The following is a 19,800-nucleotide window of genomic DNA, read 5'->3' on the forward strand; positions in this document are numbered from 1 at the left end:
ATTGGGCGCCACACTTGTGGCTGAAAAGTGTGGCGCGGTGTGGCGGCTTAGGCGCCACACCAAACACGCCCCTAGCTCCGCCAATGTCGCCCATCTCAGACGTTGTGGACGCGCCCACACAAAGCACAGTCGTATAAAATTCCCCAAATTACTTTCAGATTTTAGAATGCAGTTACCAATTAGTAAAAAAAACAGTCTCGCAAGTCGCAAGATCATCAGCAACTGTGTTTTTCAGCGGAAGGAAGATCGTAGTACACTAGTACTGTAGGTTTTTATTCCTCAGTAAAACATGGCACACTTCCACTCCATACAAGTGCATATACGCTGTCACAAAAAAGAAAAACGCGAACACATAAACTAGTAAAACTACGCACACGCGCAGAGCCATCTCCGTCATTGAGTCATCCCAATTCCCACCTCACTGTTCAGAGCTCCACCTTCTTGGTCTGATGACCATCTCCGGCGCCAGTTCCGATGCTCTCCTTCGCCTCGGCGCCACCGTCTCCTCCGGCGATCCCGACGACGCGCGGGCCCTTGATCTGCTCGGGCGCCAGCTTCCTGAATCGCACGGTGAGGACGCCGCTGTCGAGGCTGGCGGCGACGGAGTCGAGGTCGGCGTTCTCGGGGAGGCGGAACCGGCGCCAGAACCTGCCGTAGGAGCGCTCCTCGCGGTGCCAGTGGTCGCCCTTGCGCTCCTCCGCGCGCCGCCGCTCGCCGCTGACGCGCAGCACCCTGTTGTCCTCGACCTCGATCCTGAGGTCCTCCCTGCGCATCCCGGGCACGTCGACCACGATCTCGTGCGCGTCGGGGGTCTCGCGCCAGTCCACGCGCGCCATGGAGACCATGGCCACGTCGTCCCGGTCGAAGCCGAACGGGACGTGCTCCAGGATCCGGAACGGGTCGGCCGCCAGGAGGCCCACGTCGGACACCGCTGCCTCGTCGAGCCCGCGCCGGCCGCCGCCGAACCACGGGAGCAGCGCGCCGTCCGCCAGCGCCGCCGCTGTCACGGCGACGAGGCACGCGAGCAACAACGCTGCGGCTCTCCTCGACATCGTCACGGACCCCAAAGGCTTCAGTGCGTACGTGCGCACCTGGAACTTCGATCGAACAGGAACTCGACGATCAGTGAGCAAGAAACTCCACCCGATCAAAGCTGCTGCTTCCTTTTTCTGCGCTCTTCCTACCCAGTGTGTCTTCGCGATGGTGATGGCGCAGAGGCGACTACATTTATAGGTGTTGGTGAGGGAGTTGGAGAATGGAGCGCGCTGGCGGCGAGCCAGAAGGTTCGATGAGCTCGAGAGGATTCCAGGCTTTTGCCGAGGCTTGCCGCACGGCTTAACGACCTGATGGCGGGAGAGATCTCCCGAAGCATCTTAGTCGGTGTGTTTTTTTGGGCTGGGCCGAGTCACCGTTTCTTGTGGGCTCAGCGCTCATAGATCATACCTCACTTTCCCATGGGCCTCGTGCGCTACGACAGGGAAAAAGGCTATCAAATACGCACAACGTTCTGCTTCAGACTGCGACACGTACCGCAAATCTGAACAAAACCGTAAAACTGCTTCTCTGTAGATAGCTATAGCTAATTTCTCCGGTCTCCGCTGTTATCTCCGCTCCACATTTCTCGGTCTTTCTCCATTCTCGCCCGCACACCATGACAGTTGATCAGGGCCGGCCCTGAGCGGGCAGGGTGGACGGCCACTGGGTGCCCGAAACTATGGAGCCCTATATGGTATAGATTTTTAAGTAAAACAGTTGATCAGGGCCGGTCCTGAGCGGGCAGGATGGACGGCCACCTGGGTGCCTAAAACTATGGAGCCCTATATGGTATAGATTTTTAGTAAGACAGTTGATCAGGGCCGGTCCTGAGTAGAGATGTCCAAATGGGCCGTGCCCGTCGGGCGGCCCGTGGCACGACACGGTTTTGGCCCGTCACGAACACGGCACGGCCCGGTGGTTGACGGGTCCGGGCCGGCACGGCCCGTTAGTCGGGCCGGGCTTGGGCCGCTGCCGTGGCACGCCGTGCCGGCCCGAGCACAGCCCGGTTTTTTATTTTATTTTCCAGTGCATTTATTTGTATATTAGATGCAACTTTAATAGTTTAAACACAAAATAAGTTTGGTTTAATTGACTAGAGTGGTGTAGCTAAACATTTTAAACCCTCCAACCAAGGTTCAAATCCTAGAAAAGCTTATTTTTAATCTTTTTTTACTTATTTTTCTTCCCACCCGGTCAAAGCACGACGGGCCTTAGCGGGCTGCGGGCTGCGGGCCGGCCCGGCACGGCACGGCTATATGCGGGCCGTGCTTGGGCCTGGGATGTGGCACGGTGGCCCAACCCGGCACGGCCCGTCAACCTAATGGGCCGAAACGTGCCGGGCCGAAGGTGGGCCCGTGCCGGGCCGGCACGGTCCACCCGTTTGGACATCTCTAGCCCTGAGCGGGTAGGGTGGACGGCCACCTGGGTGCCCAAAACTATGGAGCCCTATATGGTATATATTTTTAGTAATTGATTTTAATTTAGTCATTCGGTAGTTTATTTGTTAGCTATTTGTTAACTACAATTTGTTAGAAATCTAAGAAACGAAAAGTCTACCACAGTCTTAAAGAAAACAAATCATCGCGAACTGTTAATACGACGCGGCGACACTCTGAATGTGTCTTCGTTAAATGACTATAACCATAGTGTATATTGTGTACTAGTCCTTGTATTATATATATTTGTATTTTTTTTCAATCTCGCGGATTAATTATTGATCATTGATTCTTCTATACAGGGTTCAAAAGCCAAAATTTTGTCCCAAACTCTTTTCTTACCTTGACACCTAATAAATAAAAGCTTAAGGTAAGAAATTTTTGGATAGAGTAATGATTACTATAGAAATTTTCGAGCATGCCAAAGAGTGAAGTTTCTAAGCAATAAAAGACTCCTAGGACCACCGGCTCGGAAATTTTTGGTGTGTTTGGTTTGTGGAGTCAATCTATACTTCATGAGATGATGCATCATAAGTTCATTCCATCAATTTTGGTGGAATCAACTCACTCCTCATGTATATACTAATTATTAGCTTATAAGGAATGAGGTGGTGATGGATCAACCCATTTTATTCCACAAACCAAATAAAAAAGTGAGGAGTAAGAAGAAGATAGATCACTTTATTTCTCAAACCAAACACACTTTTTATGCTTCCAAGGTGTGCTCTGCACTGCTGCATATAACCTGACCCGCATAAGAAAAATGTCAACTAAAAACAATAGCGGTAATATGCTTGATTGTGTGGATGACGTGTCCGCAACTTGCTTCTAATTGACGCATCTTAATGTATTCCGGATCGTCATAAAATGCCAGGATCGAGAATAAAAAAAGGAGAGAGAATACAGACCAAAGGATGAGTCGGTGTGGACCGAAGCGGTCGTGCTCTCGTTTGGGAAGAAAGTGGAACCAATTTTTCGTGGATGCTGCTGTTGCGTCTGTCCTTTTCGTTTGATTTATTTATGGATTGAGTTACACAGCTTTGTGGAGTAAGCTCGATGGCATCATAATAATATTATGGTACAAAAACATACGGGTGAAAGTTAGTATCCAAATTGTTACAAAATGGGTCTATAACTGAGTTGGTTAGGTAGTGTTACTGGCATTCTTTATATCCTGAATCCGAATCACAATAAGAGCGAATTTTAGACCGCTTGTGTGCACACGAGATAGACTTACCGATCTTCGTGTAGGAGTTGGAAGGGTTCAAAGCACGATTAAAGATCTAACATATAGGAGTGGACCCTCATGCTCACCCGTTGGTTCCTTGATTGTGTGTTGTGTACACATGAGATAGACTAACCTTTGGAGGTGGATTCTCGTGTAGAGGTTGGGCGGTCTCAAAGCACGAGTAAAGATCTAACCTGCAAGGGTGACCCTCATGCTGCACGATCGAGACTTCAATTAAGCTTCTTTTTAATATAATATCATGGAGCGGTCTTTTACTACCAACAGTGTATCCAAATTGTTAAGATAAATTTAATAAAAATAGATATGTGTAAAATTTGATGTTAATATTTTTTATGTTATAAACCATATTATTATAAATAAGAATAATTTTTTGCATAAATTGTTTTATACACAATTTGCTCCTAAAAAGTGAAAAATATCTGTATCTGAATTATATCCGGATTTTATATCTACTCTTTAAGAAGATATATGATAAAATTTAGGTTTGACTTTTATGAACCTTTACAATCATAATGGTAAAAATAAAAAAATGAATTTACATAGGAGATTCTATATTCTATTTATTCACAATAAAAAGACTAAAAATTGATATCTGAATAAGTATCCATTTTCATATCTAAAAAATCCTTGTGCTTCACGGAAATTATGACTAGTTTGGAAACTTAAATCACTTTGGGGATTGGAGGAGATATCCTTCCAATCCCCAAAAGAATTTGAGTTTTCAAATTAGCCCTCGTAGGTGACAATTAGACCTTGTTCGTTTTGCTCTCAATTCATGTGGATTGGGTGGGATTGAACGGGTTTCAATCCCGAACAAGTTTGGATACTCTAATATTGACCTCAATCCACATGTGTTGAGGTGGATTGAGGTGTAAATTAGTTTAAGTTACACCCCAATCCACCTCAATACATGTGAATTGAGGTTAATACTAGAGTACCCAAACTAGGACTTATAAGTTTTTTCAATTTCATCCAATCCACATGTGGTAGAAATAACCGAACAAAGCCTTATATGGTAAAATCTACCTACATTTCTTGATATGTCACATGTATGTTGCTATCTCCATGTCCGTGGCATATACTTGTTCCCTGGTTTGAAGGGCAACTTGAAACGTAATGTTATTATCTCCATGTTCATGTATATAAAAATTAAAGTGTACGGAAGATATGAAGTGTAATGCAGTATATATTGCCAAAACGACGATACTCTCCCTTCCCTTCGTTTTAAGTTATAAAGATATGTTATATTCTAGAACTCTAGGCATAGTTTTTATTATTATGTGTTACAGTGTATATTTAAGTATATAATATAGAAGACGCAATTCTAGAGAGAAGCTAATTTACATTATAATTTATAATTTAGGACGGACGAATCTGAGTGCTATATATATATGCAACGCAATGTGCAACAGGTTAAAACAGAACATTATTAAATCCCTGCTGCGTTTATCTTGAGAACCCAAGCACCACGCATTAGTTTATCGCTCAATCAAGCCTGCACTAGCGCAAACGCAAAACATTAGAATTAACTTAGTTATAAAACCAAACCAAAGCGAACGAAGCACAAACCCCTCCTGAAGCAGTACGTGAGTGTCGGATGCACTACAAACTTCGTCCTAATCCTCCGGACTTTACCTGCCCAAACCACAGCTTCAAAAGCTAAAACTCCCCTCATCCTAAACCAAACGTCGTCTCACCAGTTTCCCCCGGTGTAGTTAATCTAATCCCCATTTGGCACTCACTAGCTAGCTAGTGGAACGATCTCCCATGGCCATCCATCTATCTCTCCCCTCCACTTGTTTCCTCCCCAGTGTTCTCGCCTTTATAATTGTCCAGGCCGGGGGGCATAATGCAGCTAGTTTAAGACGCTGAGGACCCCCAAATTGCACTAGTTTGCTTCCAAATGTTTGTCTTTGCTTAGAGAGTGCGTGTACCGTTTGCGTCTTCTTGTGAACTGAAGCTGCTTTGCCAAATGCTAACCAGCTGGATTTAGCATTGTTCTTGTATGCTTGTTTATGACCACTGTAGCCGGAATGTACCCACGGTAATGTTTCGCAATGCAGGGAAGGCCCAGGAATATTTGGGACATGCTTCTGATGAGAGTTACTGTGTGTGACTTTTCTCTGTCTAGTTTTGTATGCCACGTTTGCACAAAAGATTGAGCTGTGTTTAGGATTATTGCTAGTCAACAAGAGGTTCTTTGGGACCACAAAAAAAGGTCCACATGAATTGTATTGGAATTCTCATAGAAACACTTAAGGGCTTGTTCGTTTGTTCAGGAATGGACTTGAAATCGTTTCAGCTAATCAAAACTTATATGACTTAGAGAAGAAATCCAGCTAGTAATTGTTCCAGACCTCCGTTCCGTGAAAACCGAACGGCACCTGAGGGTGGTTTGGATCCGTTCATTTTAGCGGAATTGGAATCTAATTGATAGAGTAGGCTCTTTGCCTTGGAATTTGATATTCCATCGTTTTTGAAAGTTTAGATATAAGTCAATCTCAAAATCTATATGTTAAATGATGAAAATTGATTTTACGTATTACCAAGCTATGTTTCTACTTTATAATTTATAACACGCTCTTTCAGCTCGCTCCCTTATATTAGAAATGTAGCACACATAAATTTCTCCTCTATGTGATGAACAATAGCATACACATATATTAAATACAGGCCCGGGCGGGAGGCATGTGCCACCAGTGCACAAGAACAGGGCCCCCTCCCTCGAAGGGCCCCTAAAATAATAGTTAGTGATAATTTAATCAATACAAATTTTAGTAATGATTAGAAAGTCTAGCTAAGTCAGCTCGATAAAAATAAAACATAGTGTTTGTCGTAACAAGCGAGTACCAATCTCTCATGCAACTCATTTTGGCTATATGGCGAAGTGCAGCTAGCACATGCTGGCATAACATCCAAACGTTAAGATCATTCATTACCGTTATTAAGCCATTTCCTACATTAATAATTCAATCACTGTTAATAAATGAGATTAATCTGTATCATCTATTCTTAACAAAGAAAAAAAGAAAAAAAATCGGTACAGGGCCTTCAATTATGCTGGCCCGTCCCTGATTAAATATAAAACCATAGTAGCTTAATATGCATCTATCTAAATTATAGTTATTAGAATGGAATTGGATTCAAAGTTTAGCTAACTGTAGAGGTGAAGAAACACCCTAGTACACGCTTCTTACGCGCACACAGACACAGGGCACAGACACTGAGTAAAAGAAACATAAGTTTACCAACATATGTGCCATATTGTACTCCTCCTCGGCAAAAAGAGAGAGTGAGTGTGTTATCCGAAGGTTAATTTGGACTTTGATCGGCCTTCTAATTTGCTATCCATCCACATGCGTCAACGTGAAAAGGTCAGGTTAGTGAAAGCAGTAACGCTAATCGCCTCATCTTGTGTGGTGTCACTGGTCAGTGGTCACTACCGTCTTGTGCGTTTGGTTGAATGTACAAAGAGGGATGGAATGAGGCGGCCACGTTTTTTTATAGTGTTTGGTTGAGAGTCAAGCGGGGACGAGGTGAACACCGAAGTGATTTTTGGGGCGGTGTGATCCCAAAAAATCGAGGGGACGGTGGCACCCCGACTCATCCTACTTTGACCTCAAACCAAACAGGAGGGGGGTGGCATCGCAGACAGGAGGAGTCCGAGCACTGAAGACGACACGCAGGACGCGCACTAGTGAGATACCCTGACGGCGACTGGCCTGCCCTTTGGTTCAGCTTTGACCGGTTTGTTACGGGCCGGAAACTGCCGCCCCCTGATATGATCCCTGTATGCTGGTTGCTGATGAATCTGCTGCTCTCGGAATCCAGTTGGAAGGCTGATGGCTGGGTTAATTTTCAGTGCGTTGGTTATCAGGTAAACTTCCGCATTAACTAATTGCTGCCAGTTTGGTCTCCGCCAAATTCGTCCACGGAAATCCGGCGATGCATGGCACGTGCCGAAACGAACACGTGCTGTCTGTGGCGCGCGACTCGTATAGTATCAGTTCCGGCGGTTTTCTCTCCCGAGAGTTTTTCGGGTCCTGAGATCTAACCGTTTGTTGATGCGGGTGAGAACGGGTTCAACCTACAACAACCTGTGTTTGTTTAAAAAGCTCGCGGGTTAAATTAGTTCTTAGATCGAAATACTACTTGAAAATATGGTTTATATATTTTTTTAAAGGAAAGGGCAAAAGAATTGCCGCTCCAATATATTAGAAAGGAGATACACTTACAAGACACGCACACGAAGACAAAGGAAGGAGAAAAGAAAGAAGAAGGACAACCTCAACCGCCTACTGAGCCTAACCACAACTCCGAAACTACGAGGCACAAACTAACACAAGAAAGCACCAACTAGCTCTTTCACTAAAGAAACGATCTGATCTTCATTTTTCTACTGGTTCCTGAAGATCCTGTTGTTTCTCTCTAACCATAAGCTCCACCAAAAATAGATCAGAAGACCATCGAATTTTCTTCTAGATTGCCTATTACAGAGACCTCTTATATTCCTCCACCAACCATACAGCGACTTGGATGTCTGGTTTCCTCTCAGGAAAGAACAGTTCCCCCATATCAATATTTTATCCCACACCTCTTACTGAAAGGGCAATCTTTGACTAAATGAGTTACCGTCTCTAGCGCTGAGTTACAAAGACAGCAAACTGGGTTGCACTGCCAATGTCTCTTCTGCAGGTTGTTAGCAGTCAACACTTTATTATGTAAAAGAGTCCACGCAAAAACGGCATTTAGGTTAAGTTTTTGCTTTCCAAATGGGGTCAATTTTCATTCTTCAATAATTTGTTGCGAACTGGATCTTATATGCGCTGCTTGCACTATACTCACCATCCGCCGTCCATCTCCAAGTGATGGAGTCTTCTAGATCATTGAGCTCGTGTGTGTTATTGATAGCCTGCCAAAGGGAGACCAAATCCTTGATTTCTTTTGCACCACTGTAGGGAGAGCATAACTGGATCCAACAGTTGTTTTTCAGGGCATGGAAAGTCGAAATGTTCTTCCTTTTTGTTTTTTTGAAAAGACTTGGTGCAATGTTTTTTGTGCTTGACCATGGATCCAACTAGATTTCCAGAATACTGCAGTTTTCCCATTGCCCACCTTCACACATGTGTGAAAGTCGCCTAGAGGGGGGGTGAATAGGGCGAAACTGAAATTTACAAATATAAACACAACTACAAACCGGGTTAGCGTTAGGAATAAGGAAATGAGTCCGCGAGAGAGGGTGAAAAACAAATCCCAAGCGAATAAGCAAGTGAGACACGGAGATTTGTTTTACCGAGGTTCGGTTCTCTCAAACCTACTCCCCGTTGAGGAGGCCACAAAGGCCGGGTCTCTTTCAACCCTTTCCTCTCTCAAACGATCCCTTGGATCGAGTGAGCTTTCTTTTCTCAATCACTTGGAACACAAAGTTCCTACAAGGATCACCACAAGATTGGTGTCTCTTGCCTTAGTTACAAGTGAATTTGATCGCAATGAAAGAATCAAGAAAGCACGATTGCAAAAAGGCCAAGCAACAAGAGCGACAAATAACACACGGATCACTTTCTCTCTCAAGTCACTGATCACTAATGATCTCTTTTCTCAATTGTGAAACTTGGAGAAATGGAGGCTTTGAATGTGTCTTGGAATGGATTGCTAGCTCTTGTATTGAATGCTGAAGGTTGGAATGCTTGGATGTTCTGAATGGAGGTGGTTGGGGTTGTATTTATAGCCACCAACCACTTCCTAGCCGTTGGGCCATTCTGCTGAGCGCGGACGGTCCGCCCTCCTGGTGCGGACGGTCCGCCCCTGTAGATCAACGGCTGAAAATGCAACGGTCAGCAGTAACGGCTATATCAACGGCTATATTGCATTTAATGCGTCGTCAGATGTCAGACAGAGCCAGTCGCGGACGGTCCGCGAGCCTGGCCCGGACGGTCCGCGAACCCGCTATAATTCATTTCTCCGAACCCGTTACCTTCGGGTTTTTCGGTTTCTTACCTACCGGACGGTCCGCGCCAGCGGCCGGACGGTCCGCGCAAGGGCCCGGACGGTCTTTGCTTTTCCTCCGGACAGTCCATAGTGCAGACTTGGATTTTTGCATTGGTTCTGTCCGAGTGACATACTCGTGTCGCGGACGGTCCGCCGCAAGGGCCCGGACGGTCCGCGCTTGGCCTGTTTTTCCAAAAAGCTTCTCCTGTCCGGAATAATCTACGGTATTCCGGACAGTCGATTTAGTATAGAAATAGATGAACCTTTGGCACCTGTAGAACATATAATCTAGAGCAAACTAGTTAGTCCAATTGTTTGTGTTGGGCGATTCAACCACCAAAATTAATTAGGGACTAGGTGTAAGCCTAATTCCCTTTCAATCTCCCCCTTTTTGGTGATTGATGCCAACACAAACCAAAGCAAATATAGAAGTGCATAATTTAACTAGTTTGCATAATGTAAGTGCAAAGGTTGCTTGGAATTTGAGCCAATGTAAATACTTATAAGATATGCATGGATTGTTCCTTTCTCATATAACATTTTGGACCACGTTTGCACCACATGTTTTATTTTTGCAAATTCTTTTGTAAATCTATTTCAAAGTTCTTTTGCAAATAGTCAAAGGCAAAATGAATAAGATTTTGAGAAGCATTTTCAAGATTTGAAATTTTCTCCCCCTGTGTCAAATGTTTTTCCTTTGACTAAACAGAACTCCCCCTAAAAGAGATTCTCCTCTTAGTGTTCAAGAGGGTTTTGATATATCATTTTGAAATACTACTTTCTCCCCCTTTTGAACACAATAGGATACCGATTGAAAATATTCAACACTTAAGTTTTTGAAATTGGTGGTGGTGCGGTCCTTTTGCTTTGGGCTCTTACTTTCTCCCCCTTTGGCATGAATCGCCAAAAACGGAATCATTAGAGCCTTCCTGGTAGTGTCTTCCCCTTTGGTCATAAACAAATGAGTTAAGATTATACCAAAGACGAAGTCCTTTTGCTTTCTCCCCCAAGGATGGAGAGTGGTAAGTAGCGACGGCGAAGGTTGAGTTACGGAGTGGAAGCCTTTTTGTCTTCGCCGAAGACTCCAATTTCCTTTCAATATACCTATGACTTGGTTTGAAACAGACTTGAAAACACATTAGTCATAGCATAGGAAGGGATACGATCAAAGATATATAAATGAGTTATGTGTGCAATCTAACAAAAGAAATTGCGCGAATCAAGAATATTGAGCTCATGCCTAAGTTTGTTAAAAGATTGTTCATCAAGAGGCTTGGTAAAGATATCGGCTAATTGATCTTTAGTGTTAATGTAAGAAATCTCGATATCTCCCTTTTGTTGGTGATCCCTAAGAAAATGATACCGAATGGCTATGTGTTTAGTGCGGCTATGCTCGATGGGATTGTCGGCCATTTTGATTGCACTCTCATTGTCACATAGCAAAGGGACTTTGGTTAATTTGTAACCGTAGTCCCGCAGGGTTTGCCTCATCCAAAGCAATTGCGCGCAACAATGACCTGCGGCAATATACTCGGCTTCGGCGGTGGAAAGAGCGACCGAATTTTGCTTCTTTGAAGCCCAAGACACCAAGGATCTTCCCTAGAACTGGCAAGTCCCCGATGTGCTCTTCCTATTGATTTTGCACCCCGCCCAATCGGCATCCGAATAACCAATTAAATCGAATGTGGATCCCCTAGGATACCAAAGCCCAAACTTAGGAGTATAAGCCAAATATCTCAAGATTCGTTTCACGGCCGTAAGGTGAGCTTCCTTAGGGTCGGCTTGGAATCTTGCACACATGCATACGGAAAGCATAATATCCGGTCGAGATGCACATAAATAGAGTAAAGAACCTATCATCGACCGGTATACCTTTTGATCTACGGACTTACCTCCCGTGTCGAGGTCGAGATGCCCATTAGTTCCCATGGGTGTCTTGATGGGTTTGGCATCCTTCATCCCAAACTTGGTTAGAATGTCTTGAGTGTACTTTGTTTGGCTGATGAAGGTGCCTTCTTGGAGTTGCTTTACTTGGAATCCTAAGAAATACTTCAACTCCCCCATCATAGACATCTCGAATTTCTGTGTCATGATCCTACTAAACTCTTCACATGTAGATTCGTTAGTAGACCCAAATATAATATCATCAACATAAATTTGGCATACAAACAAGTCATTTTCAAGAGTTTTAGTAAAGAGTGTAGGATCGGCCTTTCCAACTTTGAAGCCATTAGCAATAAGGAAATCTCTAAGGCATTCATACCATGCTCTTGGGGCTTGCTTGAGCCCATAAAGCGCCTTAGAGAGCTTATAGACATGGTTAGGGTACTCACTGTCTTCAAAGCCGGGAGGTTGCTCAACATAGACTTCTTCCTTGATTGGTCCATTTAGGAAGGCACTTTTCACGTCCATTTGATAAAGCTTAAAGTCATGGTAAGTAGCATAGGCCAATAATATGCGAATTGACTCAAGCCTAGCTACGGGTGCATAGGTTTCACCGAAATCCAAACCTTCGACTTGGGAGTATCCCTTGGCCACAAGTCGAGCTTTGTTCCTTGTCACCACACCATGCTCGTCTTGCTTGTTGCGGAAGACCCATTTGGTTCCTACAACATTTTGATTAGGACGTGGAACTAAATGCCATACCTCATTCCTCGTGAAGTTGTTGAGCTCCTCTTGCATCGCCACCACCCAATCCGAATCTTGAAGTGCTTCCTCTACCCTGTGTGGCTCAATAGAGGAAACAAACGAGTAATGTTCACAGAAATGAGCAACACGAGATCGAGTAGTTACCCCCTTATGAATGTCGCCGAGGATGGTGTCGACGGGGTGATCTCGTTGGATTGCTTGGTGGACTCTTGGATGCGGCGGCCTTTGCTCTTCATCCTCCTTGTCTTGATTATTTGCATCTCCCCCTTGATCATTGCCGTCATCTTGAGGTGGCTCATTTGTTTGATCTTCTACTTCTTCAACTTGAGCTTCATCCTTATTTTGAGTTGGTGGAGATGCTAGCGTGGAGGAGGATTGTTGACCTTGTACATTTGAAGGCTCTTCGGATTCCTTAGGACACACATCCCCAATGGACATGTTCCTTAGCGCGATGCACGGAGCCTGTTCTTCACCTATCTCATCAAGATCAACTTGCTCTACTTGAGAGCCGTTAGTCTCATCAAACACAACGTCACAAGAAACTTCAACAAGTCCTGAGGACTTGTTAAAGACTCTATATGCCCTTGTGTTTGAGTCATATCCTAGTAAAAAGCCTTCTACAGTTTTAGGAGCAAATTTAGATTTTCTACCTCTCTTAACAAGAATAAAACATTTGCTACCAAAAACTCTAAAATATGAAATGTTGGGCTTTTTACCGGTTAGGAGTTCATAGGATGTCTTCTTGAGGATTCGGTGAAGATATAACCGGTTGATGGCGTAGCAAGCGGTGTTGACCGCCTCCGCCCAAAACCGATCCGAAGTCTTGTATTCATCAAGCATGGTTCTCGCCATGTCCAAAAGAGTTCTATTCTTCCTCTCCACTACACCATTTTGTTGAGGCGTGTAGGGAGAAGAGAACTCATGCTTGATGCCTTCCTCCTCAAGAAAGCTTTCAATTTGAGAGTTCTTGAACTCCGTCCCGTTGTCGCTTCTTATTTTCTTGATCCTTAAGCCGAACTCATTTTGAGCCCGTCTCAAGAATCCCTTTAAGGTCTCTTGGGTTTGAGATTTTTCCTGTAAAAAGAATACCCAAGTGAAGCGAGAATAATCATCCACTATTACAAGACAATACTTACTCCCACCGATGCTTATGTAAGCAATCGGGCCGAATAGATCCATGTGGAGTAGCTCAAGCGGCCTGTCGGTCGTCATGATGTTCTTGTGTGGATGATGGACTCCAACTTGCTTTCCCGCCTGACATGCGCTACAAATCCTGTCTTTCTCAAAATGAACATTTGTTAATCCTAAAATGTGCTCTCCCTTTAGAAGCTTATGAAGATTCTTCATCCCAACATGGGCTAGTCGGCGGTGCCAGAGCCAACCCATGTTAGTCTTAGCAATTAAGCAAGTGTCGAGTTCAGCTCTATCAAAATCTACCAGGTATAGCTGACCCTCTAATACTCCCTTAAATGCTATTGAATCATCACTTCTTCTAAAGACAGTGACACCTATATCAGTGAATAGACAGTTGTAGCCCATTTGACATAATTGGGATACGGAAAGCAAATTGTAATCTAAAGAATCTACAAGAAAAACATTGGAAATGGTATGGTCAGGTGATATAGCAATTTTACCCAATCCTTTGACCAAACCTTGATTTCCATCCCCGAATGTGATAGCTCGTTGGGGATCTTGGTTTTTCTCATATGAGGAGAACATCTTCTTCTCCCCTGTCATGTGGTTTGTGCACCCGCTGTCGAGTATCCAACTTGAGCCCCCGGATGCATAAACCTACAAAACAAATTTAGTTCTTGACTTTAGGTACCCAAACTGTTTTGGGTCCTTTGGCATTAGAAACAAGAATTTTGGGTATCCAAACACAAGTCTTTGACCCCTTGTGTTTGCCCCCAACAAACTTGGCAACGACCTTGCCGGATTTGTTAGTCAAAACATATGATGCATCAAAAGTCTTAAACGAAATGCTATGTTCATTTGATGCATTAGGAATTTTCTTCTTAGGCAACTTGGCACGGGTTGGTTGCCTAGAGCTAGATGTCTCACCCTTATACAAAAAAACATGATTAGAGCCAGAGTGAGACTTCCTAGAATGAACTTTCCTAATTTTGTCCTCGGGATAACCGGCAGGGTATAAAATGTAACCCTCGTTATCCCGAGGCACGGGAGCCTTGCCCTTAACAAAGTTGGACAATCTCTTAGGAGGGACACTAATGTTGACATTGTCTCCCCTTTGGAAGCCAATGCCATCCTTAATGCCCGGGCGTCTCCCATTATAAAGCATGCTACGAGCAAATTTAAATTTTTCATTTTCCAAGTTGTGCTCGGCAATTTTAGCATCTAGTTTTGCTATATGATCATTTTGTTGTTTAATTAAAGCCATATGATCATGAATAGCATCAATATCAATATTTCTACATCTAGTACAAATAGTGACATGCTCAATGGTAGATGTAGATGGTTTGCAAGAATTAAGTTCTACAATCTTAGCACGAAGTATATCATTCTTATCTCTAAGATCGGCAATTGTAACTTTGCAAACATCAAAATCTTTAGCCTTAGCAATCAAATTTTCATTCTCTAATCTAAGGCTAGCAAGAGATACATTTAATTCATCAATCTTAGCAAGCAAATCAACATTATCATTTCTAAGATTGGGAATTGAAACATCACAAATATGTGAATCAACCTTAGCATTCAAACTAGCATTTTCATTCCTAAGGTTGTCAATAATCTCATGGCAAGTGCTTAGCTCACTAGACAATTTTTCACATTTTTCAACTTGTAGAGCGTAAGCATTTTTAACCTTAACATGTTTTTTATTTTCCTTGATTAGGAAGTCCTCTTGGGAGTCCAAGAGTTCATCCTTCTCATGGATGGCACTAATTAGTTCATTTAATTTTTCCTTTTGTTCCATGTTAAGGTTGGCAAAAAGAGTACGCAAATTATCTTCCTCACCACTAGCATTATCATCACTAGAAGACTCATATTTAGTGGAGGAGTTGGATTTAACCTTCTTCTTTTTGCCGTCCTTTGCCATGAGGCACTTGTGGCCGACGTTTGGGAAGAGGAGTCCCTTGGTGACGGCGATGTTGGCGGCGTCCTCGTCGTCGGAGGAGTCGCTAGAGCTTTCGTCGGAGTCCCACTCCCGACAAACATGGGCATCGCCGCCCTTCTTCTTGTAGTATCTCTTCTTTTCTCTCCTCTTGCCCTTCTTGTCGTTATCCCTGTCACTGTCACTTGATAATGGACATTTAGCAATAAAGTGACCAGGCTTACCACACTTGTAGCAAACCTTCTTGGAGCGGGACTTGTAATCCTTCCCCCTCCTTTGCTTGAGGATTTGGCGGAAGCTCTTGATGACGAGCGCCATTTCCTCATTGTCGAGCTTGGAGGCGTCTATTGGTTGTCGACTTGGTGTAGACTCCTCCTTCTTTTCTTCCGTTGCCTTGAATGCGACGGGTTGAGCCTCGGATGTAGATGGATCATCAAGCTCGTTGATCTTCCTCGAGCCTTCGATCATGCACTCAAAACTTACAAAATGCCCGATTACTTCCTCGGGGGTCATTTTAGTATATCTACGATTACCACGAATTAATTGAACTTGAGTAGGGTTAAGGAAAATAAGAGATCTTAGAATAACCTTAACCACTTCGTGGTCATCCCACTTTACGCTCCCGAGGTTGCGCACTTGGTTCACTAAGGTCTTGAGCCGGTTGTACATGTGTTGCGGCTCTTCCCCTTTGCGAAGCCGGAACCGACCGAGCTCCCCCTCGATCGTTTCCCGCTTGGTGATCTTGGTGAGCTCATCTCCTTCGTGCGCGGTTTTGAGCACATCCCAAACCTCCTTGGCGCTCTTCAACCCTTGCACTTTGTTATACTCCTCTCTACTTAAGGAGGCGAGGAGTATTGTTGTTGCTTGAGAGTTGAAGTGCTCGATTTGGGCCACCTCATCCTCATCATAGTTCTCATCCCCTACCGACGGTACCTGTGCACCAAACTCAACAACATCCCATATACTTTTGTGGAGCGAGGTTAGATGAAATCGCATTAAATCGCTCCACCTAGCGTAGTCTTCACCATCAAAAGTTGGTGGTTTGCCTAATGGGACGGAAAGTAAAGGTGTATGTTTGGAAATGCGAGGGTATCGTAGGGGGATCTTACTATACTTCTTGCGCTCTTGGCGCTTAGAAGTGACGGAGGGCGCATCGGAGTCGGAGGTTGATGTTGATGAAGTGTCGGTCTCGTAGTAGACCACCTTCCTCATCCTCTTGTGCTTGTCCCCACTCCGACGCGGCTTGTGGGAAGAAGATTTTTCCTTCTTCTCTTTGTGGTGAGAAGAAGATTTCTTCTCCTTCCCTTTGTTGGAGGAGATCTTCTTCTTCTCCTTCCTCTTGGTGCGGGACTCTTCCGATGAAGTGCTCCCGTGGCTTGTAGTGGGCTTTTCGCCGGTCTCCATTTCCTTCTTGGCGTGATCTCCCGACATCACTTCGAGCGGTTAGGCTCTAATGAAGCACCGGGCTCTGATACCAATTGAAAGTCGCCTAGAGGGGGGTGAATAGGGCGAAACTGAAATTTACAAATATAAACACAACTACAAACCGGGTTAGCGTTAGAAATAAGGAAATGAGTCCGCGAGAGAGGGTGAAAAACAAATCCCAAGCGAATAAGCAAGTGAGACACGGAGATTTGTTTTACCGAGGTTCGGTTCTCTCAAACCTACTCCCCGTTGAGGAGGCCACAAAGGCCGGGTCTCTTTCAACCCTTTCCTCTCTCAAACGATCCCTTGGATCGAGTGAGCTTTCTTTTCTCAATCACTTGGAACACAAAGTTCCTACAAGGATCACCACAAGATTGGTGTCTCTTGCCTTAGTTACAAGTGAATTTGATCGCAATGAAAGAATCAAGAAAGCACGATTGCAAAAAGGCCAAGCAACAAGAGCGACAAATAACACACGGATCACTTTCTCTCTCAAGTCACTGATCACTAATGATCTCTTTTCTCAATTGTGAAACTTGGAGAAATGGAGGCTTTGAATGTGTCTTGGAATGGATTGCTAGCTCTTGTATTGAATGCTGAAGGTTGGAATGCTTGGATGTTCTGAATGGAGGTGGTTGGGGTTGTATTTATAGCCACCAACCACTTCCTAGCCGTTGGGCCATTCTGCTGAGCGCGGACGGTCCGCCCTCCTGGTGCGGACGGTCCGCCCCTGTAGATCAACGGCTGAAAATGCAACGGTCAGCAGTAACGGCTATATCAACGGCTATATTGCATTTAATGCGTCGTCAGATGTCAGACAGAGCCAGTCGCGGACGGTCCGCGAGCCTGGCCCGGACGGTCCGCGAACCCGCTATAATTCATTTCTCCGAACCCGTTACCTTCGGGTTTTTCGGTTTCTTACCTACCGGACGGTCCGCGCCAGCGGCCGGACGGTCCGCGCAAGGGCCCGGACGGTCTTTGCTTTTCCTCCGGACAGTCCATAGTGCAGACTTGGATTTTTGCATTGGTTCTGTCCGAGTGACATACTCGTGTCGCGGACGGTCCGCCGCAAGGGCCCGGACGGTCCGCGCTTGGCCTGTTTTTCCAAAAAGCTTCTCCTGTCCGGAATAATCTACGGTATTCCGGACAGTCGATTTAGTATAGAAATAGATGAACCTTTGGCACCTGTAGAACATATAATCTAGAGCAAACTAGTTAGTCCAATTGTTTGTGTTGGGCGATTCAACCACCAAAATTAATTAGGGACTAGGTGTAAGCCTAATTCCCTTTCAATGTGGAAGCATTGAAAAGATCTTCATCTGTTTTATCACATGGCAGCTGCAAATCCACCCATGCTTTATCTTTGGCTTTACATCGCATCCACAGCCATCTTAGTCTTAAAGCCCTTGCAAAACGATCCAAGTCCAGGATGCCCAGTCCCCCTTTACTCTTTGGCGGACAAGTAGTAGGCCAATTGATCAAATAGTGACCTCCGTTGCATAACTTAGGATTACTTCCTTTCCGGAGGAAGCTTCTTCTTATCTTATCAATTTTTTGCAATAGCTATTTTTGAGTCGGGAAGACTGTCAGGTGATAAATAGGCTGTGCGGTTATATAGATTCCTTAAAAACAAGCGAACCATTCCGACCCACTTCCTTTCCACCCTCCCGTCACACATGCCTTATCCACTCGAGACCAGCGCAAGGGCGCGTCGTCAATACCGCCGGCCTGCTGGGACGAGGGACTCCCGTCGGCCTACCCTCCAACATTAATCCCCCGCCTACCTCCCGTCATCAGTCCCCCACTAGCCTGCCCACCGTCCCCCACTAGCCTGCCCACCAGCATGGTGGCCTCCGTAGTGCCGTTAGACTCCCCACCGGCTTATTGCGTCTCCCATCGTCAGTCTCCAGTTGGCCTGCCCTCTGCTGCCGGCGTGTTCTCTAGTAGGCACAACCCGCGAGCCTTACTAGTGTCGTTGTCGAACATGTAAAGGTTAGTGCTCGTCACCGCCTAGACAAGCCTGCTAGTCATGGCAAATGTTACAAATTCACTGAAATGCATCTTGATGTTGTTGGGATGTTCCTTTCATTATGACTGAAATGTAATAGTGAGACATCGTCATTAAAAATTTATGACTTGATTAATAATGGCTTTAATTTATGTATATCTTATGCTTATGGATTTCTCAAATATTAAAATAGTGTTTGTTTCATTTATTTTGAATGTTGTCATCTTATTGAATTGAAGATATTATTCTGAGTGGTAATATGACCAGGAAGGTGACCATATTCAGTTAATCCATCACCATGAAATAAATAAGAGATGGTGCAGCTCTAACCCACTTTAACCATATAATCAAATAAGAAACTAGTTTAAACTGTCACTAAAACCAAACAAGAAATGAGTCCGATCTAACCTTAAAAAAATGGATCGGCTCTAGCGTGACCCACGTCGTTCCCAAACACATGCTAAATTTACAGGACATGACAGGACAGGATTCCTCGTGCATCCCCTGCTGCCTGAAAAAAAAAGCGCCTGCCCGGCCGAACTCAGCGCGCGGATCGCTGCTGCAGGATATGGATATTTATTTGACTTGTCCTTGCACTTGGCAATGCAGGGTGAAGCCTGAGATAGCGAGACGACCATTTGCAGTTGTTGCAGCAGCAGCAGCCATCGCAAGCAAACTTGAATTTAATTCCTGCAGCGCAACTTGGTAGTAACGGATAATACGCTCGGCATTCATCAAAAGGGAGGGCTAGCAAATTTGCTCACGGTGGCTGGCCGGGAGCTTCAAGCAGAACGACACTTAGCTTTTTTTAAAAAAATGGTCATCCATGTCAGCACGCCGCCGCTGGAACGGACGACGATCTGAGACTGAGAGACTGCATCATCTGCACAGGCCGGAAGGAAAGAGAACCGGAGAAAAAGGAGGCCAGGCCAGGGCCAGC

The 19,800-nt window shown here is 44.8% G+C and overlaps 1 protein-coding gene across 1 annotated transcript; it reads right to left on the bottom strand.

Annotated features, from left to right (window-relative positions):
* Positions 1–250: 250 nt before the first annotated feature.
* Positions 251–1,175, bottom strand: LOC100284772 (22.0 kDa class IV heat shock protein). Its single transcript, NM_001157667.2, has one exon. It carries the CDS (start codon positions 1,050–1,052, stop codon positions 426–428), a length of 627 nt encoding a protein of 208 aa, NP_001151139.2. The 5' UTR covers positions 1,053–1,175; the 3' UTR covers positions 251–425.
* Positions 1,176–19,800: the final 18,625 nt, after the last annotated feature.

Source organism: Zea mays, chromosome 2, assembly GCF_902167145.1.
Source record: "Zea mays cultivar B73 chromosome 2, Zm-B73-REFERENCE-NAM-5.0, whole genome shotgun sequence".
Classification (NCBI taxonomy): Eukaryota; Viridiplantae; Streptophyta; class Magnoliopsida; order Poales; family Poaceae; genus Zea; species Zea mays.